Below are 22,847 nucleotides of genomic sequence, written 5' to 3' on the forward strand. Positions count from 1 at the left end.
TCTGACACGCTCAAGCAACAAAAGATAAGCTAAACATCTATGTGTCCGATGGGGAAAGAAACTCCAGAGAGAGAGAGACAGAAAAGAAAGGGAAGGGGGAACCCACAGGATGCTGGGGATGTGCATACGGTAATGTGACTCCTCCTCCTGCGACCTCTACAAGTTTTCAGGAAAGTGGACTTCAAACGTTTAGGAATGCTTAGTGAGAACGGAATTGTTTTGATCATTTATGAATATGCTTTTGTTTCTTGTTCACTTGTTTACTGTGGTTTTTGTGGCTTTTTAAAAATTTTGTTTGTTTCGGTGGAAGCTGGGTCTTAAGAGGCTGAATTGCAAGACACGGGTTGACACTGGGAGGAGTAGAGACAGCTCGTGCCACCGCAGGCAAGGATCGGGGGCGGGCAGAGAGCGCCATAAAGGAGAACTGCAAGCCCCTGGGAATCTGTAGGCCTCACCAGCCCCAGCCTCAGCCCCACTGCAACAGCAGCTGACACTTCCAAAGTAACCACCATATAGCACTTTACACAATGAGCGCGTTAAATCCTCATAATATTACCTTTAAATTCTGTACTCTTATTTTCATCTTGCAGATGAATGAACTGAGGCATCGAGGAGTTAAGTTGGCCATGCAAACAGCTCCCCCTTGTGGACCCCTCTTCCAATGACCGGTTCCCTCTCCTTCAGGTCTTAACGCAAATATTTTGTCCTCACGGAGACTCTCCCCAGGCACCGTTATCCACCTCTGTCACGCTAGGTCACAGCACCTATCACAATCCATGGCAAGTTGCTAATACTTTTAATTTTTGTATTGTTTTCCTCGGTTTATGTGATCGTCAGCTCCAGGACCACAGGAGCAGCGCTTGCCGTGTTTACTGTTTTATATCCCCCCCACCCCCAGTGCCTAGTGCAGCCATGAATGAACCAACATGTTGAGGAGCATGAACTGAGGTAACAGTGGTTGGATCTGTTAGGTGGGAAATCAGAACGCTTTCAGCCGCCAGTCACAAACGACCTGATTAAATGACATTAAAAAAATTAGGATGATTATTTTTTTTCTTTTCACATAGCAAAAAATCCAGTGTTTTATATAAACTAGAATTTGTATGTTTACCTATAAATAAGAAAAAAAATTCTTTTTCAGCAAACATACCAAAATGTTAACAGAGTTTGTCTCTCAGGGCAGGCTAGTAGGAGAATTTTATTTCCTTCTTTGTGCTTTTCTTTGCAGTTCCCATTTTCTTCAGTGAACATCTATTACATTTGTAATAAAAAATAAACATAAAAACCACTGGTACTTTTTTTAAACGTCTCTTTGCCTTTGAGGTTGTGAATGAATTCTGGGGTCATTCTCTTCCCCTGCTTCTCCTTCCCTGGACAAAATTAAGCCAATACCAACTGTATCACTTTGCACACAGTAGTCATTTCTACCTGTTTTGATTAATGAATGGGGAACATGGAGGGAATAAAGAAGTACAGAATCTGTTCATTGTCCGTGAAGGGAAAGCTAATGGAGGGAAGACTTTTCTTCACGGGCTTCAGTTGGTTGCTGCAATGGAGGATGGTGGGAAAGATATATAAAGCTGTAGAGTCCAAGAGCTCAGGTTTTGAAGTCAGATGGATCTGGGTTCAAATCCCACTTCTGTTACCAATCTAGCTGAGCAACTCTGGGAAATTTATGTAACCTCCTGACCTCTCTGATGTGACACAGAATTAAACCTTTTCTTCACGAGCCAGAAGGGAGAGAGGGAGATCCCACAAGGAAAAACAGAGAGAAAGTGCTCAATATGTTAGCTATCACTTTTGTGGCTCTCATTACCATTATCGTCAGCCGGGACTGCTACATCATCTCAGCTGCTCTCTCCCTCCCTCCCTCCCTCCTGGGCTCTCCACCCACGGAAACCCCAAAGGGTTGGCAATCAATCCAAGCTGGGAAGGTGGGACCAGCTTCAGCCTCCACTGCACCTTTATCGCTGTTATTCACAAACTCGTAAACGTCCTGATGATTAAGGGTGGACGGTATTTATGAAACATTTTTGCACTGTATAGAGTGCATACAAAGCTTTTTGCAGGAGGTGCTATACTTCAGATGAAACAGACTTTCTTTAGTTTAGGGAGGCATTCTCAATTATTTCTTTCAGTCTTACAAACTCCCTAGTTAGTTAAGAAATCTAGAGCCTCACTTCCTGCCCCAGATCACTTCCCCATTTTTTTTTAATTAATTAATTTATTTATTTATGGCTGTGTTGGGTCTTCGTTTCTGTGCGAGGGCTTTCTCTAGTTGTGGCAAGCGGGGGCCACTCTTCATCGCGGTGCGCGGGCCTCTCACTATCGCGGCCTCTCTTGTTGCAGAGCACAGGCTCCAGACGCGTAGGCTCAGTAGCTGTGGCTCACGGGCCTAGTTGTTCCGCGGCATGTGGGATCCTCCCAGACCAGGGCTCGAACCCGTGTCCCCTGCATTAGCAGGCAGATTCTCAACCACTTCACCACCACTTCCCCATTTTTACACATACACCTAACACTTCATTGAATACCTAACTTAGCGGATGTGATCCAAATACACCTTTGTTATTTGTCTTTGCCTTTGTTATTTGTCTTTCACTATCTCTTTAAAATTTATTGAAGTAGAGGAATCTCATTCGGATCCTAGAGAGAAATTCTGGCAGATCCATAACTTTTCTGCTTGCTCTTAGTTAAAAAATAGTCCTCAATTCAGAAATTAAAATGTCCATTCTCACATGTGAACCCAAACTCTAAACTTGAGTTACAATCATATCTTCTCTGCTCCATCTGGGACCTGCTTCCCATCCTGCCTTTCTGCTCTTTATTCCCCACCCCACCTGGTAAGCAGTTTCTAAGCCCTTCTGGGCATATGCTTTGAGAGGGGGATGTGAGAAGAGAGGATACGTTAGTACATGTGCAGTACTACATGCCTTCTCAGGTTGGTAGAGACTAGGTCTTTTCCATAGGCCACTCTGTGGGACCTTCAGAGGTGACCCCCAACTGTGACCCCCATGAGGTGCTCATGTGCTGCCCTCAAACGTCACACAGTTTCTGTTGCCACTGATTCTTGTCGTGGGGGATTTCTCATGCTCAGACAGATGCCCCCTGAAGCAGGACTTGGAATGGATCCAGAATCTCTCCCTCTCTCTCTCTTTTACAAGCCTATCTCTGGTACAAGGGAATCCCTCTGACCCCCTTGTTTCCAGGAAAAGTCTGGGATGGCAGGTAGATCCCAACATGGCCACCTGCACTCTGCTGCCACAGGTAACTCAAGCTTTTTCAGGCATACGTCAGGCACCAGCCCTTCGTGTCTTCCAACTACAGGGATTACATTTCAGGCTCCTCAGTATGGTCCCAGGCTTGAGGGAACGAGGTCACAGTTGCCCCAAGCTGCTCACAAGCACAAGATCTCTCTCCAAAAACACCCTCACCAATCCCTCTCCTTCTACTACCTAATTTTTTTAATACCCTTAATCTAAACGAGGAGTACAAGACCCAAGGAACTGGTTTGTAACCATTGCCTGCATATATTCTGCACGAGTGAATCTGGCTTTGAAATTTACCATCTATTACAGCTGACGTTTCAATCTTGACATTTCAATATGAACACACATGCACATAACTTTGTTTTGTACGCTTTGGGGTTTTTTTTATAATAAAAATGTAATCTTTTTATACCTGTTTTGCAACTTCCATTTTTTTCATCTAAACTTGTATCTTGCAGACTCTTATCAGTAAGTATATATGGTTTCAGTTATTTATTACCCTCTTGGTTATTAGACACAATCAGGTGGCCCAAACTCTACTCTGGCAGCAAGCAAAGATAAACTTTTCCAGTAGGGCAAATTTCACTCCTAGACCTGTTTAGCCTGGTGGACAGAAGTTTTTTTTGTTTTTTGGGTTTTTCTGTTTTGTTTGGACGTTGAGTTTTGTTTGTTTGTTTGTTTAATGACAACTGAGTGATTTTTGCTCAAAAAAACCACAAAACCCAAAATAAAAAATAATAAAAGCAACACTGAACCAATTGCCACAGATTTGTGTTACCTTCCTTGAGTCAGTTGTAAATAGAGTTTATGACTTCCCATACAGCTTGCACTCTCATTCCTCATTCTGTTTTTCTCCCCGTAAAATCACTTTTCTGGCCAACGTGAGGTCTTTTAAGGGCAGAAACGCAATTAGCTTTGTATTTTCCTCCAACCCGCACCAAGATCTCCTAGCCAGGCACAGTCCTTCCAAAAAAAAAAAAGGCATGAGCTAGTTCAATCGTCCTTGCCGCTTTTTGCACCTCCCACCGCTAGAGGGCAATAAAACAGCAGGTGGCGCATTGGCAGTCAAAGAAGGCCGCTCCCGACGCGCACGTCTTTACGTGGACGTTGGGGGAGGAGCTGTCCCGTGCGCGGTGACTGGCGGCGGCACTGGCGGCAGCTGGAGCCGTAATAGTGCGGGTCGCAGGCTAGGAGAACTTCGGAGGCGGCGGTGGCACCAGCGACGACGAAGACAGCAGTAACAGGCCCTGGGCTTGTCGTTCACCATGCCGACCGTAGAGGAGCTTTACCGCAACTATGGCATCTTAGCCGATGCCACGGAGCAAGTGGGCCAAGTGAGTTCCCTAGCGGCCTGCGGGGCCCGGCGCTCTGCGGCCTTTCGAAAGCGCTCCCTGGGCCGGCGGGGGCTACTGCTTCGCCCTCCCGCGGGCTCCCAGCCGCCCCGGCTGTTTCGTCGGGGTGGGCCCCTCGCCGGGAATGCAGACTCGGGCTTCACCAGGGAGAGCGCGGTCCCCGGGTTCCAGGCTCCTCTGCCTCCCTTGATTAGCCTTTTCTCACCGTGGCGTTTCCCAGCTCAGCCTCTTCAGCCCCCCCGTCCCCGCCCCGTTCAGTCTCTTTCCAAGCCTTGTCCTCCAGATTCCACTGAAGTTTTTCTCCTTTTCGGTGGCGCTCAGTCCCTTGGAAGATTAGATTGAGAGTCCTCGAGAGGTCAAAAATGTCTTTCTCGAGGCAAAAATCTGCAATTAATTTACGAAGAGAATTTGGGAGACAGAAGTTTGTGAAATACAGAAAGGCCCTTTCGTCCAGACTTTAACGAGGGCTTATGATTTCATTATTCAGTACATTTTTTGAGCGCCTGTCATGGACCAGGCTCTGCGCCGGGCGCTGGAGGTACGAGACAGAAAAACACATGCGCTCCCAGAAAGCACCTTTAGTGAGGGAGACTAGCGATAAATAAGAAAGAGAGATGCTTCCCCTCCTTCCCCCAATGAAGAGTGTCGTGAAGAAAATATAACAGGGCCGTAGGGGGGGTTGGGGGAGAGTGCAGTTTTAAATAGAGTTGTCTGGCAAGTGTTGAATTGGCTGTACGAGCCATTGCTTCTTTGTGAATTTTCAAGTACTGGAGTCCTTTGAAGTTGAGGAATTGACAAGTGGTTGTGTGTTTTCTTGGGAAAAGAACCAGGCTCTCCCCGCGGTAATCTTGACCATTGTTGTTGGAAATCCCATGCTGTATCTTTTCAGTGCCTAGAACGTCATGTGATTCTTCTGCTTACCCATCTCTTGGAGTAGTGAGTGGCAGATCCTAGAGTCTGATAACATGAGCAAAGCTGTGGCTTTACCTCTCCCATCCCCTTTTCCAGACATTCAGGTAGAACCTTTCTGAGCCGAACAAAAAAAAATTTTGATGTTGGGACCTTATTTTAGTTTAATCTAGAATTGTGAATATACCATTTTCAGATATGTTGGTTTTCCTTCCCTGCACGTTTTCATTTCAGTATGAAATTTTGACATCATCAATGAGAAATATATACTGACAGTCAGTCTGTTGTAGATGTATGTAGGGTGTGTGTGTTAAGTTGGCTGTGAAGGAGGCATTTTCTGCCGATTAAGGCAAGGTGGGAAAAACTTACGGTCACTCAGTTTGAGTTTGTTGTCCTTGTTCCTATAGAGAACTAGTAGTGAAGATAGTTTCATTCATTATGACTGAGTTGGGGGAGATTGTAGCCAATTGTTCTCCCTGAAATTGACTTTGTTGCACATCAGCAGAGGGGATGGAATAAAAGGTACAACAGTGATTCTCAAGTCAGTTTGTATATGGTGCTCTCCCAAAGAGGTGATTCAGGAATCTTCTAGGGAAACCTTGAAACTGTATGCAGAGTGCTGGCCCATAACCCCTCCCTCATTTTTTGCTGGAGTAGGATAAAGGTTGACAGCCACCTACTTATAGTATGTTAGAGCAAATAGAAGCCAAATGGGAGTTTTTATATTCTATGAATAATGGAGAGTTGCTCTCATTTCCCTCTTATATTGTCTTTAATTATAAATACCAGTTTAGATTCAGAGTTCTCTCTCAAGAGGTCAGTAGTGTTTCTCAAGGCAAAAATCTGCTTTTAATTTAGGAAGAGTGCTTAGGAGACAGAATTTTGTGAAAAACAGGAGGGACCCTTTTATGCAGACTTTCATGAGGACCCACAATTTCATTTATTCAGTATGTTTTCTTGAGTGCCTACCATGTACCAGACTTCTGGGCAGTAAAATTTTAGCACGGTTCCCTTAGGTGATGGGAGATCAGTACCTTCATAACACTGTAATCAGTACCTTCATAACACTGTAATTGTCAAGCAACTAAATAAGGAAAAAAAATCTTTGGGTGATGAAAGGTTGTGATTTGCTCAGCCTCAAACAGTGAATTCTGGGAGAACTGAAGCTAGACTAAACCGTAATGCCAACTAATTCTGCTCTATTGTGTAATACTTCTTTCCTTTTAGAGAAAATTCCTAAAACTGCTCACCCAAAAAGGTGTATTGAGCGTCAAGATACTGCATGTGAATTTAATTAACAAAAGCAAGAGCCAACTTAACGGAAGGGACACCATTCACGTTTTTTTAAGGAGAGAAAAAAATATTTACATTCATAGTGTAGCACAGCCAGATTTTCATGTCACCTTGTTAAGATTTACAGTCAAGACTTTAAATTTCCTGGCGGGTACCTATCTGGACACTTCTGAAACCATATTTGAGTTTCTTAATCTAGAACTTATTTCTAACTTTATTTTGATTTTCGCCCTTTTTAAAAGAGCTGAGTACCGCAGATGCTGCTCACAGAGCCACCACTGAAGGGAGTGCCCTCTCTGCTACTGTCAGTACTCCTCTTATTTTATTTTATTTTATTTTTTTAATTAGGAATATCTGCTTGCTTTTTTATATAGCCTATTGAAGAACATTTTTTTTACATTTTTATTGGAGTATAATTGCTTTAAAATGGTGTGTTAGTTTCTGCTTTATAACAGAGTGAATCAGTTATACATATACATATGTTCCCATATCTCTTTCCTCTTGCGTCTCCCTCCCTCCCACCTTCCCTATCCCACCCCTCCAGGCAGTTACAAAGCACCGAGCTGATCTCCCTGTGCTATGCGACTGCTTCCCACTAGCTATCTATTTTACGTTTGGTAATGTATATATGTCCATATATACACTACCACTCTCTCACTTTGTCCCAGCTTACCCTTCCCCCTCCCTGTGTCCTCAAGTCCATTCTCTACTACGTCTGTGTCTTTATTCACGTCTTGCCCCTAAGTTCTTCATGACCTTTTTCTTTTTTTTTAGATCCCATATATATGTGTTAGCATACGGTATTTGTTTTTCTCTTTCTGACTTACTTCACTCTGTATGACAGACTCTAGGTCCATCCACCTCACTACAAATAACTCAATTTCATTTCTTTTTATGGCTGAGTAATATTCCATTGTATATATGTGCCACATCTTCTTCATCCATTCATCCGATGATGGACACTTAGGTTGTTTCCATGTGCTGGCTATTGTAAATAGAGCTGCAATGAACATTTTGGTACATGACTCTTTTTGAATTATGGTTTTCTCAGGGTATATGCCCAGTAGTGGGATTGCTGGGTCGTATGGTAGTTCTATTTGTAGTTTTTTAAGGAACCTCCATACTGTTCTCCATAGTGGCTGTATCAATTTTCTCAGGGTATATGCCCAGTAGTGGGATTGCTGGGTCATATGGTAGTTCTGTTTGTAGTTTTTTAAGGAACCTCCTTACTGTTCTCCATAGTGGCTGTATCAATTTACATTCCCACCAACAGTGCAAGAGTGTTCCCTTTTCTCCACAACCTCTCCAGAATTTATTGTTCGTAGATTTTTTGATGATGGCCATTCTGACTGGTGTGACATGATATCTCTTTGTAGTTTTGATTTGCATTTCTCTAATTAATGATGTTGAGCATTCTTTCATGTGTTCGTTGGCAATCTGTATATCTTCTTTGGAGAAATGTCTATTTAGGTCTTCTGCCCATTTTTGGATTGGGTTGTTTGTTTTTTTGATGTTGAGCTGCATGACCTGCTTGTAAATTTTGGAGATTAATCCTTTGTCAGTTGCTTCATTTGCAAATATTTTCTCCCATTCTGAGGGTTGTCTTTTCGTCTTGTTTATGGTTTCCTTTGCTGTGCAAAAGCTTTTTAAGTTTCATTAGGTCCCATTTGTTTATTTTTGTTTTTATTTCCATTTCTCTAGGAGGTGGGTCCAAAAGGATCTTGCTGCGATTTATGTCATAGAGTGTTCTAAGGATGTTTTCCTCTAAGAGTTTTTTAAAAATTTTATTTATTTATTTATTTATTTATGGCTGTGTTGGCTCTTCATTTCTGTGTGAGGGCTTTCTCTAGCTGCGGCAAGTGGGGGCCACTCTTCATCGTGGTGCGCAGGCTTCTCACTATCGCGGCCTCTCTTGTTGCGGAGCACAGGCTCCAGACGCGCAGGCTCAGTAATTGTGGCTCACGGGGCTAGTTGCTCCGCGGCATGTGGGATCTTCCCAGACCGGGGCTTGAACCCGTGTCCCCTGCATTGGCAGGCAGATTCTCAACCACTGCGCCACCAGGGAAGCCCTCCTCTAAGAGTTTGATAGTGTCCGGCCTTACATTTAGGTATTTAATCCATTTTGGGTTTATTTTTGAGTATGGTGTTAGGAAGTGTTCTAATTTCATATTTTTACACATAGCTGTCCAGTTTTCCCAGCACCACTTATTGAAGAGGCTGTCTTTTCTCCACTGGATATTCTTGCCTCCTTTATCAAAGATAAGGCAAGCATATATGTGTGGGTTTATCTCTGGGCTTTCTATCCTGTTCCGTTGATCTGTATTTCTGTTTTTGTGCCAGTACCATACTGTCTAGATTACTGTAGCTTTGTGGTATAGTCTGAAGTCAGGGAGCCTGATTCCTCCAGCTCCGTTTTTCTTTCTCAAGATTGATTTGGCTATTCGGGGTCTTTGTGTTTCCATACAAATTCTGAGATTTTTTGTTCTAGTTCTGTGAAAAATGCCAGTGGTAGTTTGATACGGATTGCATTGAATCTGTAGATTGCTTTGGGTAGTAGAGTCATTTTCACAATGTTGATTCTTCCAATCCAAGAACGTGGTATATCTCTCCATCTATTTGTATCATCTTTAATTTCTTTCATCAGTGTCTTATAATTTTTTTTTGTATACAGTTCTTTTGTCTCCTTAAGTAGGTTTATTCTAGATATTTTATTCTTTTTGTTGCAGTGGTAAATGGGAGTGTTTTCTTAATTTCACTTTCAGATTTTTTCATCATTAGTGTATAGGAATGCAAGAGATTTCTGTGCATTAATTTTGTATTCTGCAACTTTACCAAATTCATTGATTAGATCTAGTAGTTTTCTGGTAGCATCTTTAGGATTCTCTAATGTATAGTATCATGTCATCTGCAAACAGTGACAGCTTTACTTCTTCTTTTCCGATTTGGATTCTTTTTATTTCTTTTTCTTCTCTGACTTCTGTGGCTAAAAATTCCAAAACTATGTTGAATAATAGTGGTGAGAGTGGGCAACCTTGTCTTGTTCCTGATCTTAGTGGAGATGGTTTCAGTTTTTCACCATTGAGGACGATGTTGGCTGTGGGTTTGTCATATATGGCCTTTATTATGTTGAGGTAAGTTGCCTCTATACCTACTTTCTTGAGGGTTTTTATCATAAATGGGTGTTGAATTTTGTTGAAAGCTTTCTCTGCATCTATTGAGTTGATCATATGATTTTTCTCCTTCAATTTTTTAATATGCTGTATCACATTGATTGATTCGCATATATTGAAGAATCCTTGCATTCCTGGGATAAACCCCACTTGATCATGGTGTATGAACCTTTTAATGTGCTGTTGGGTTCTGTTTGCCAGTATTTTGTTGATGATTTTTGCATCTATGTCCATCCGTGATATTGGTCTGTAGTTTGCTTTCTTCATGTCACCTTTGTCTGGTTTTGGTATCAGGGTGACAGTGGCCTTGTAGAGTGAGTTTGGGAGTGTTCCTCCCTCTGCTATATTTTGGAAGTGTTTGAGAAGGATAGGTGTTAGCTCTTCTCTAAATGTTTGATAGAATTCGCCTGTGAAGCCATCTGGTCCTGGGCTTTTGTTTGTTGGAAGATTTTTAATCACAGTTTCAATTTTAGTGCTTGTGATTGGTCTGTTCATATTTTCTATTTCTTCCTGGTTCAGTCTCGGAAGGTTGTGCATTTCTAAGAATTTGTCCATTTCATCCAGGTTGTCCATTTTGTTGACATATAGTTGCTTGTATTAATCTCTCATGATCCTTTGTATTTCTGCAGTGTCAGTTGTTACTTCTCCTTTTTCATTTGTAATTCTGTTGACTTGAGTCTTCTCCATTTTTTTCTTGATGAGTCTGGCTAACGGTTTATCAATTTTGTTTATCTTCTCAAAGAACCAGCTTTTAGTTTTACTGATGTTTGCTATTGTTTCATTCATTTCTTTTTCATTTATTTCTGATCTGATCTTTATGATTTCTTTTCTTCTGGTAACTTTGGGGCTTTTTTGTTCTTTCTTTACTTGCTTTAGGTGTAAGGTTAAGTTGTTTATTTGAGATGTTTGTTGTTTCTTGAGGTAGGATTGTATTGCTCTAAACTTCCCTTCTAGAACTGCTTTTGCTGCATCCCATGGGTTTTGGGTCGTTGTGTTTTCATTGTCATTTGTTTCTAGGTATTTTTTGATTTCCTCTTTGATTTCTTCAGTGGTCTCTTGGTTATTAACTAGTGTATTGTTTAGCCTCCATGTGTTTGTATTTTTTTACAGATTTTTTCCTGTAATTTGTATCTAGTCTCATAGTGTTGTGGTTGGAAAAGATACTTGATATGATTTCAATTTTATTAAATTTACCAAGGCTTGATTTGTGACCCAAGATATGATCTATCCTGGAGAATGTTCCATGAGCACTTGAGAAGAAAGTGTATTCTGTTCCTTTTGGATAGAATGTCCTATAAATATCAATTAAGTCCATCTTGTTTAATGCATCATTTGAAGCTTGTGTTTCCTTATTTATTTTCATTTTGGGTCTGTCCATTGTTGAAAGTGGGGTGTAAAAGTCCCCTACTATTGTTGTGTTACTGTTGATTTCCCCTTTTATGGCTGTTAGTATTTGCCTTATGTATTGAGATGCTCCTGTGTTGGGTGCATAAATATTTACAACTGTTATATCTTCTTCTTGGATTGATCCTTTGATCATTATATAGTGTCCTTCTTTGTCTCTTGTAATAGTCTTTGTTTTAAAGTCTTTTTTGTCTGATATGAGAATTGCTACTCCAGCTTTCTTTTGATTTCCATTTGCATGGAATATCTTTTTCCATCCCCTGACTTTCAGTCTGTGTGTGTCCCTAGGTCTGAAGTGGGTCTCTTGTAGACAGCATATAGACAGGTCTTGTTTTTGTATCCATCAGGCAGTCTGTATCTTTTGGTTGGAGCGTTTAATCCATTTACATTTAAGGTAATTATCAATATGTATGTTCCTATTACCATATTCTTAATTGTTTTGGGTTTGTTATTGTAAGTCTTTTCCTTCTCTTGTGTTTCTTGCCTAGAGAAATTCCTTTAGCATTTGTTGTAGAGCTGGTTTGGTGGTGCTGAATTCTCTTAGCTTTTGGTTGTCTGTAGAAGTTTTAATTTCTCCGTCAAATCTGAATGAGATCCTTGCTGGGTAGAGTAATCTTGGTTGTAGGTTTTTCTCCTTCATCACTTTAAATATGTCCTGCCACTCCTTCTGGCTTGGAGAGTTTATGCTGAAAGATCAGCTGTTAACCTTATGGGGTTCCCTTGTATGTTATTTGTTGTTTTTCCCTTGCTGCTTTTAATATTTTTTCTTTGTATTTAATTTTTGATAGTTTGATTAGTATGTGTCTTGGCGTGTTTCTCCTTGGATTTATCCTGTATGGGACTTTCTGTGCTTTCTGGACTTCCCTTGGATTTATCCTGTATGGGACTTTCTGTGCTTCCTGTGCTTCCTGGACTCCTTAACTATTTCCTTTCCTATATTAGGGAAGTTTTCAACTATAATCTCTTCAAATGTTTTCTCAGTTTCTTTGCTCATCTCTTCTTCTTCTGGGACCCCTATAATTCGAATGTTGGTGCGTTTAATGTTCTCCCAGAGTTCTCTGAGACTGTCCTCAATTCTTTTCATTTTTTTTTTCTTTATTCTGCTCTGCAGTAGTTATTTCCACTATTTTATCTTCCAGGTCACTTATCCGTTCTTCTGCCTCAGTTATTCTGCTATTGATCCCTTCTAGAGCATTTTTAATTTCATTTATTGTGTTGTTCATCACTGTTTGTTTGCTCTTTAGTTCTTCTAGTTCCCTGTTAAACATTTCTTGTATTTTCCCCATTCTATTTCCAAGATTTTGGATCACCTTTACTATCATTATTCTGAATCCTTTTTCAGGCATACTATTTCCTCTTCATTTGTTTGTTCTGGTGGGTTTTTTCCTTGCTCCTTCATCTGCTGTGTGTTTCTCTCTCTTCTCATTTTGCTTAACTTTCTGTGTTTGGGGGTCTCCTTTGCACAGACTGCAGGTTCATAGTTCCCGTTTTTTTGGTGTCTGCCCCCAGTGGCTAAGGTTGGTTCAGTGGGTTGTGTGTGGTTTCTGGTGGAGGGGATTCGTGCCTGTGTTCTGGTGCATTTGGCTGGATCTTGTCTTTCTGGTGGGCAGGTCCACGTCTGGTGTGTGTTTTGGGTTGTCTGTGGCCTTATTATTTTAGGCAGCCTCTCTGCTAATGGATGGGGTTGTGTTCCTGTCTTGCTAGTTGTTTGGCATAGCATGTCCAGCACTGGAGCTTTCTGGTCATTGAGTGGAGCTGGGTCTTGGCATTGAGATGGAGATCTCTGGGAGATTTTCACTGTTTGATATTAGTCGAGCTGGGGGGTCTCTTGTGGACCAATGTCCTAAACTTGGCTGTCCCACCTCAGAGGCACAGCCCTAACGCCTGGCTGGAGCACCAAGAGCCTGTCATCCACACGGCTCAGAATAAAAGGGAGAAAAAAGAAAGAAGAAGATAAGATAAAATAAAGTTATTAAAATATAAAATAATTATTAAAAAAGATTTTTTAAGTAATTAAAAAAAAAGAAAGAAAGAAGAGAGCAACCAAGCCAAAAAACAAATTCAGCAATGATAAGCACTAAAAAGTATACTAAAAAGAAGCACAAAAAATGGACAGACAGAACCCTAGGATAAATGGTAAAAGCAAAGCTATGCAGACAAAATCACACACAGAAGCATACACATACACAGTCACAAAAAAAGAAAAAGGGAAAAAAATATATATATTGTTGCTCCCAAAGTCCACTTCCTCAATTTGGGATGATTCGTTGTCTATTCAGGTATTCCACAGATGCAGGGTACATCAAGTTGACTGTGGAAATTTAATCCGCTGCTCCTGAGGCTGCTGGGAGACATTTCCCTTTCTCTTCTTTGTTTTCACAGTTCCTGGGGTTCAGCTTTGAATTTGCCCCTGCCTCTGCGTGTAGGTCACCTGAGGGCGTCTGTTCCCGCCCAGACAGGATGGGGTTAAAGGAGCAGCTGATTCGGGGGCTCGGGCTCACTCGGGCTGGGAGGAGGGAGGGGTATGGAGTTCGGGGTGAGCCTGTGGCGGCAGAGGTCAGTGTTTTGCATCAGCCTTAGGTTCGCCATGTGTTCTCCCAGGGAAGTTGTCCCTGGGTCCCGGGACCCTGGCAGTGGCGGGCTGCACAGGCTCCCGGAAGGGGGGTGTGGATAGTGACCTGTGCTCGCACACAGGCTTCTTGGTGGCAGCAGCAGCAGCCTTAGCGTCTCATGCCCGTCTCTGGGGTCCACGCTGTTAGCCGCGGCTCGCGCGCCCATCTCTGGAGCTCCGTTCAGCTGTGCTCTTAATCCCCTCACCTTGCGCACCAGGAAACAAAGAGGCAAGAAAAAGTCTCTTGCCTTTTCGGCAGGTCCAGACTTTTCCCCGGACTCCCTCCCAGCTAGCCGTGGTGCATTAGCCCCCTTCAGGCTGTGATCACGCCGCCAACCCCAGTCCTCTCCCTGCATCCGACCGAAGCCCAAGCCTCAGCTCGCAGCTGCGCCCGCCCCGGCGGGTGAGCAGACAAGCCTCTCGGGCTGGTGAGTGCCGGTCGGCACCGATCCTCTGTGCGGGAATCTCTCCGCTTTGCCCTCCACACCCCTGTGGCTATGCTCTCCTCCGCAGCTCTGAAGCTCCCCCACTCCGCCACCCGCAGTCTCCGACCGCGAAGGGGCTCCTAGTGTGTGGAAACCTTTCCTCCTTCACAGCTCCCTCCCACTGGTGCAGGTCCCGTCCCTATTCTTTTGGGTCTGTTTTAACTTTTTTCTTTTGCCCTACCCAGGTACATGGGGAGTTTCTTGCCTTTTCGAGGTCTGAGGTCTTCTGCCAGCATTCAGTAGGTGTTCTGTAGGAGTTGTTCCACATGTAGATGTATTTCTGATGTATTTATGGGGAGGAAGGTGATCTCCACGTCTTACTTTTCTGCCATCTTGAAGCTCCTCCTTCCTCCTGTGTTCTCTTATACAGGAGTATATTGGCTCCTAAGTGTGGAAGAGTGTAAGCTTTACTGACTTATATTTCATGAAATAGCATTCTTTTGGTACTTTTTTTTGGTATGCTTAAGCTAAAATCACAGACCAACCAAGTTCATAATCACTCAAAAATAATGTAGAAGTGTTAACAGTTTAACACATTAAATTCAAACTAAGTTTATTAATTGAGTCTGAGGAAGGAAGTAGTATAGCTTAGCTTACCCATTTTCTTTTTATGTCATACTTGAGAAATTTGTTGAAACTACATCCTGTCTTCTCTTTCTTCTCATCCTCTCTTCTTCTGCTTTATTTCATGAAGGCTGCATCCTGGACCCAAACGTCGCTTACCCGGCACGTCAGTGACCACTTATGCATATCAGTTGTGATTTGACAATCATAATTGCAAGGTTTTTCTTTTAGAATGTGTCTGCTGAATGTGGATCAAATTGTAACTGACTTTTTTACTTGAAAATATCTTAGAGATTGCTCTAGAGTTTTCTCCTTTAATTAGAAATTAAAATCACACATAAATACACAGCTTTAGAAATCCATTAAAAGTATTTACAATTAAAGCTTCTTGGGCTTCCCTGGTGGCGCAGTGGTTGAGAGTCCGCCTGCTGATGCGGGCGACACGGGCTCGTGCCCCGGTCTGGGAAGATCCCACGTGGTGCGGAGCGGCTGGGCCCGTGAGCCATGGCCACTGAGCCTGTGTGTCCGGAGCCTGTGCTCCGCAATGGGAGAGGCCACAACAGTGAGAGGCCCACGTACCGCAAAAAAAGAAAAACAACAAAAAAAGCTTCTAATTAGGATCATTAATTTATCCAGCTAAAATATAAATACAACTGTTGGAAAAGCAAAGATACACAGTGCTGTGTAGTATTTGAAACATTTTATTATGGTTACATTCCTACTTGTTACTAAATCACTATGATCACTGCAAATATTACTTATATCTTGTTTCCTACTTTGAAAAGCAGAAGTAGTAATTACTTTAAGGAGATTTCTGTTAAAAAGTCCTGTCCCTCTACTACAGTTAAAGGACATAATTCAAAAAGCTGGTAAGGAAGAATATAATTTTATTTTGCATTTCATAAAGGATAATTAGTTGAAGTCTATTGTAATGTCTGTGAAATTATTTGATAGAACTGATGCCTATTAATGATAAAAACTTTGATTTCTATTATGACTATGTTAAAATGTCTTAACTTTCCAAAGGTCTTGCTGTTCAATATACTACATTTCAATTTATATGCCTGTGTGGAGACTGTATTTAGGACTCAAATTTTACCTTTGACAATCCTCCATCTGGCAAGCTTTTCTTTGTCTCCTCCTTTGTTAATTAAGATCTCAGGACACTAATTTGAAAGATTCCAATTAAAGAAGCTTGGTATTAGGCACAGATCTTGACTTAAAAGGCTATCAGAACCACGTTCAGGTCCTGGATCTGCTACTTAACTAACTATATGTGGTTCTGGACAAATTATTTCACTTCTCTAAGACTTGGTTTTCTCATCTGAAAAACAAGCATAGTAACACCTAATTCAGGATTATTGTGAGGCATGTACAGAATGCATTCCACAGTTCCATGTAGGCTTTCAGTAAGTATTACTAATAATGCCTTTTTATTCTATTCCACATTTTTTTCCCTTGGTAGGGGGATGGTTGTTTTAAGCAGGGATCCTTCATTTAATTTTAGACAGAGAATTTTAGACAATTCAAAGGGGTTTATAAGTAAAGCCAGAAGTTTAAGTTAAAGAAAATTGGATTGTGATACTCTGCAAAAACTAAGGATGTCAGACTGCTCAATACTTCAGTTTTATGAAGTCTGCTAGAAGCTATGAAGCAAGCCACAGGAGTGTACATTGGTAGAGAAGTCAGCCATGATTTTTTTGAACCTTTGCACTAAAAAGTGTATAATACACTTTTCAAAATATAAACTTATTTATTTTTGGCTGTGTTGTGTCTTCATTGCTGCGTGTGGGCTTTCTCTAGTTGCGGCAGATGGGGGCTACTCTTCGTTGTGGTGCGTGGGCTTCTCATTGCCGTGGCTTCTCTTGTTGCAGAGCATGGGCTCTATGCGCACGGGCTTCAGTAGTTGTGCCTTGTGGGCTCTAGAGCGCAGACTAAGTAGTTGTGGCGCACAGGCTTAGTTGCTCCGAGGCATGTGGGATCTTCCCGGCCCAGGGCTTGAACCCATGTCCCCTGCATTGGCAGGTGGATTCTTAACCAATGCGCCACCAGGGAAGCCCAAAAGTGTATAATACACTTTTGAAGTAGTAACTCCTGAAGACTGATTTTGTGTCTGCATTTCATGAGGAAGCTAACCTTATTCACAGAAATTTCTATTATTTAGGGGGTGGTATTAATGTTTAAGATAGTAGAAGGAGTTGTCATTAATCGGTTTGATGGAATTTGTTTATTAGAAATAATTTTTAGAATTTGTTTTTTAGATAGGTTGGCAATATATGAACTTTTAAAGTAATCTAGTAATTATGCAGATTATATTAAAATGTGTACCTTTAGAAGATCTAATTGTGATCATAGCCTTTTGATACATGGAGCACTTTATTTCTGATTATTTTTTTAAAATAATGTCCTTGGGACTTCCCTGGTGGTCCTGTGGTCAAGGCTTTGAGCTTCCACTGCAGGGGGCACAGGTTCGATCCCTGGTTGGGGAACTAAGATCTTGCATGCCGTGTAGGGTGGCCAAAAATAATGATAATAATGTCCTTAATTGAGATCCCACTGAACCTAAATAACTTTTCATCATGCTGTATATTTTTTCACTTAACACAGTATATTGTCCATGAGAAGAATTATCACAAAACTAAATTTGTGGTAATTCTCTAATCCATTTTCTGTTCTTTAGTTTTCCGCTCTTGATGGCATAAAGCAAGCTCACTTATCTAAAGCATTTAGAGAATTTCTTTATACAGAGTAAATACATATTTGGTATTTGTATTATGTTTAAGGTTTTCCAGGAATTAAAAGTATTGTGTAGCTGTGATATTTATTACTTTGTTTGCCAGCTTGATCCATTTAATAAAAGGACTGGTTTGGAGGCAAGTGTGTAGGGGGGATTGGGAACTTGTTGATTCTTCACATTATGAGTATCTGAGGGACAGCACTTCTGAAATTTTTTTTTAAAGGAAACAAATGAGCTTTGAATGTATTATTTTAATGAAAAGTTAAATATGTGATATTAGCATCTATCTTCATCGAAATTGGTTGGCCATATAGAATGAATTACTGTTTTTATATCCTAAAATGTGAGGCAAAATAAATCTTCCTAACCTTCCTCGTATTGCTTAATTTCAAGAGTGTATTCTCTCTACCTTCTGCAAGGTGGTAATTGGAAACAGATAAATATATTTAAGTAAATGTAACACAATTCTTTGAGAATTCTGTTATATTCATTACAAATTTTTAAAGCATGATACAATCACAAGGCTAGGGTCAGTAATCAATAGAATAAAGAAGTGTTGGTACATAACAAACTTACTTGCTTTTTCCACTTAATATTAGAGTCATTCTTCTTCTTTCCCAACTCACAAATAATAACATGGGGGACAGGGAGCAGATAGTAGGAAGGTAGGTGTCAAATTTAAGCAGTAAAACTCCAAAAATAAGCCCATTTCTTAGCCTATGTAAAATTTAACTAATTTAAAGGAGACTCAAAGAAGTTTGTTTAGCTTCCCATCCTTCAAAATTGTGTTTCTTTTCTACTTCATTCTTTCTTTCAGCATAAAGATGCTTATCAAGTGATATTGGATGGTGTCAAAGGTGGTACCAAGGAAAAAAGATTAGCAGCTCAGTTTATTCCAAAATTCTTTAAGCATTTTCCAGAATTGGCTGATTCTGCTATCAATGCACAGTTAGACCTCTGTGAGGATGAAGACGTATCAGTAAGTTTATGTTTGACACTTTTCAACAAGTTTTCAGATGTTGCTTTTGCCATTTTCAGATATTTTCTGCGTGTACCTAATATAACTGAAGTACCAATCATATCAGTGAACAATAAAATACTGCAGTGTGGCCTGGTGTGACAACATACCAAGGCTTAAACCTACATGTAAGAAAATATATTAGTTCTTTCAACTGTGAAAAATCTGTAGAATCACATAATACTTTGTTTTGCTTATTTGTTATCCACTGTTGAAAATGGTTGTGGCTCACATCTTTTCCTTAGATTATTACGCATTGTGCATATGAAATCAGACTAGTGTTAGTTTGTAGTCAATTTATGCTTGCTTGGATATTTAAAATAATAATAGTATTGCAGCATAAAATATAGTTTTAACACCCCTAAATATTTTGCATAGCAGAAAAATAATTGACCTGTGAAAAAATTGTATGTGATTACTAGACTAAAAAGAAATAGTTTTTGCTTGGAACAGAATTAACCATTAGCATTTCTGGCTGCTGATACAGGTTCCTAAGAATTTTCAACTGTTAGCCCCTGGCTTTTCAAATGAAATCATTGAATCATGATTTCATGCATAATTTGTTAGATTTAACTCCCTTGCACTTTTATGTTAAACTAGATAAGCCACGATCGCATATTTGGAATGAAGTTCACAGAATGTATTCACAAATGTATTAAGTAGTCAATACTGAAAATTCTAAAGTAAATAGTTATTAGATATGACATTGACACTGTAGCCATTCTTGAGGGATACAGTATTACGTACCCACAGGTAGTAAAAACCCAACAGTTGTGTATAATCAGCATATAAACTGTTGTTTATAATCTCATATCTGCCTACTCCTGATAATTGTATTTAATGTCCCTTTCCACCACATTTTGTTTTAGTATTCTGTGAAGCTTTGAATATTAAATTGGAGTAAATTATTTCTAAAACTGCTAAAAATCTCATATTTTTGTGACTCATATGCCCCTATATGGTTTGTCTGTGGTTTTTGTTTTCTTTAAAGGTTGAGGTTGTTTTTATTTATGATAGTATTTGGTTAATTTTTTGTTTGAAATTATGTTCAGATTCGACGGCAAGCAATTAAAGAGCTGCCTCAATTTGCCACTGGAGAAAATCTTCCCCGAGTGGCAGATATACTAACCCAACTTTTGCAGACAGGTAAGGAATTTTATTAATACCCTTTTATCTAAATATAAATTCTCTCTGAAATAATGAATCTGTTTTTCTTAGCTTTTTTTTTTTTTCTGAAGGTGCTACCTCTGATAGAAATTTAAATTCTCTTTTTTATTCAGTAGTTTGAAGCTTACTGACTTGTGATTATCTAATTTCTGGTTTTGTTTTGAATTCTGTTTATAAAGGTATAATGACTGGATTCTTTGGGGAATTTTTATTCACCACCATCCCCCCCCCCAATTGCCTGTAGTTTCTCAATTGTACCATCTTAACATAAGAGCTTTACAGGTACACTAGATCAGGTTCTCTACCCTTACAAGAAAGATGTATTTTCTTGGTACTTGAGAGAAATGCTTAGTTATATGTCTCCTCTCAATGTAATCTGTGAGAAACTATGTTGAGTCTTAAGTTTGAAAATGAAGCAGATGATATTTTTCATTTATTTTATACATTGTACCACTTTTTTTCTATCCAGATGACTCTGCAGAATTTAACTTAGTGAACAATGCCCTATTAAGTATATTTAAGATGGATGCAAAAGGTAAGGCCACTTCTTGTTCTGAATTGTGTTTGATGTCCTAAAAAATTGGGGAGTTTGGCAGTACTCATTAAGGATAAAGTCTGGGATTCACCCAGACGTCTGTTTCATAAAAATTCTAAGTACTCTCCAAAAAAAGCTTAGCTCAAGATGTTTGTGACTCGAAAAACCAGCAGAAATAATTGCAAAAACAGATCAAACTTTTCCCTTAGAAGTCTGTTGGAAAAACTCCCTTTGCCACTTTAAAGAAATCTTCCAAAATACCTGAGTTTATTTATTATTAATAGTGATAGAAAAGGAAAGTCATGCTCAAGCTGATTCTGAATCTGTGAACAAAGCATATGGTCACTCTTATGGTTGGGGCTTTAGAAATTTCAGACAGTTTAACCAGTATCAGTGATATTCAGGAAGTTTATTAATTCACTTGAAAAGAAATACTGTAATTCAAATTAACTTGAAAAATTTCATTCCTGTATAGAATTGACTTGCTACATGCAACTGTTTTGTTTTGCAGGGACTTTAGGTGGCTTGTTCAGCCAAATTCTTCAAGGAGAGGACATTGTTAGAGAAAGAGCAATTAAATTCCTTTCTACAAAACTTAAGACTTTACCAGATGAAGTCCTAACAAAGGAAGTAGAGGAACTTATACTAACTGAATCCAAGAAGGTAAGCTTCGGTTATCTTTTAGTGAACTTCTCTAATGCACAAGAACATATTTGAAATTAGCCGTATTCATCAGTGCTGTATGTAGCTTGTGTATAAGGTGATATATCCCATAAGAACCACCGTAGAACTTCAAGATTTTCTTATGTTGTGCTTTGCACTTTGGTCACTTGTAATGATGAATCAATGTGTTAATTTAAAGGGTTTGATCACATTTAAATCCTTTGTGGTGTTATCCTTAAAATTTATGCATTCATCAGGAAGGAATCATTTCCTTCAGGAATTTTTACCTAATTCCCGCCCTTCCTCCCTGATTTTAGGATATTCTCCCATAGTATTCTGGATCATTTCAGAATGAAACTGAAGTCACCTTGAAATGACCTGTTGTTTCATCCTATCCCATGACACTATAAGCTCTAGAGACCATGCTTATTTGTGCTCCCAGTGCTGGCATAGTTACAGTTGCTAAGATTTGAAAGGTGTGTCACAATTAACTTTTCATTCATACAGTGCCAATGTTTGGGAATAATTTATTTTTATATGTTGAGAAAAATTCAAAATTTTCTCTAATAGCACCACTCACTTGCTTATTGATAAGATTTCTTTAGTGAGAGAGAAAGGAGCAGCATATTTCACCTATGCCCCAGCTAGTTATCTGGTGGGATACGTCATGATTGCTTGCTCCTTTGGTCAGTGAACAGAAAGGCTTAGACCTACTGATATGGAGCGCTTAAAATTTGCATGGTCTCCTGTTTTGTATACAATTACCATATTAATGTGAATGAGGCTGCTTTTAAATATAGGGAACTGAGTCTGATTTAACAGTTTATTCCACATTTTCTCCATCTTTTTTTGGCTATCACCCCCTGAAGAGCCTTTTTAGATATTTTTTCCCTTAGCCACTATCCCATGAAACTTTAATACCACAGATATACTGTATATCTGTTTATGTACTGTATGTATATCTGTGCTTTATATGTAAAAGAAGAGTAAAATTTTCCAAGAACCAAATTTTGTTCCATTGGAAACAGTGTAGCGCACCATTGAAAATACATGGCTTATTCTGAAGCTAACTTGACTGAAGCTTGAAGTTGTCCTCTCTTCAGTATTTCAGGAACATTAGCACAGCAAACTGACTTTGCAAAACAAATTTGCTGTGCTGTTTCAGTATTGATGTTTCTTTCCCATTCAAATGATAAAGATACTAATAACTGTTCTGAATCGTCTCTTTCCAGGTCCTAGAAGACGTGACTGGTGAGGAATTTGTCCTGTTTATGAAGATACTATCTGGGTTAAAAAGCTTACAGACAGTGAGTGGAAGGCAACAACTGGTAGAGTTGGTGGCTGAACAGGCTGATCTGGAACAAACCTTCAACCCCTCGGATCCTGACTGTGTGGACAGGCTTTTACAGTGCACTCGGCAGGCGGTACCCCTCTTCTCTGTGAGCTCTTTGTTTTATATACCTGGTACTTTGATTACTCTATTAGTTTAAAATTCTATAGATACACACTTGAGCATTCTTCTCAAACCTTTGTATAAAAGTATTAACCCAATGGAGCTATTATTTATTTTATGGAGGCCTAGGTGAAGAGCCCAAAGCAGCAAGAAATTTCTATATAGTCTTGCTTAGGGACTTTTTAAAAGTCTTGAGATTTTGCATCATACTTTATAGTTT

General features: G+C 40.0%; 1 protein-coding gene across 2 annotated transcripts in view; it reads left to right on the forward strand.

Annotated features, from left to right (window-relative positions):
• The first annotated feature begins 4,040 nt into the window (after nucleotides 1–4,040).
• API5 (apoptosis inhibitor 5) overlaps nucleotides 4,041–22,847 on the forward strand; it is a 37,461-nt gene continuing 18,654 nt past the window's right edge. For both annotated transcript variants that reach the window (XM_082845758.1, XM_082845759.1), the window contains exons 1-6: nucleotides 4,041–4,600; nucleotides 18,609–18,770; nucleotides 19,862–19,955; nucleotides 20,446–20,511; nucleotides 21,023–21,174; nucleotides 22,407–22,613. In XM_082845758.1, coding sequence (XP_082701884.1) covers nucleotides 4,532–4,600; nucleotides 18,609–18,770; nucleotides 19,862–19,955; nucleotides 20,446–20,511; nucleotides 21,023–21,174; nucleotides 22,407–22,613 — 750 coding nt within the window. In that variant the 5' untranslated portion in view covers nucleotides 4,041–4,531. The remainder of the gene's footprint in view (nucleotides 4,601–18,608; nucleotides 18,771–19,861; nucleotides 19,956–20,445; nucleotides 20,512–21,022; nucleotides 21,175–22,406; nucleotides 22,614–22,847) is intronic.

This window comes from Leucopleurus acutus (assembly GCF_964270905.1).
Source record: "Leucopleurus acutus genome assembly, chromosome: 8".
In the NCBI taxonomy this organism is placed as follows: domain Eukaryota; kingdom Metazoa; phylum Chordata; class Mammalia; order Artiodactyla; family Delphinidae; genus Leucopleurus; species Leucopleurus acutus.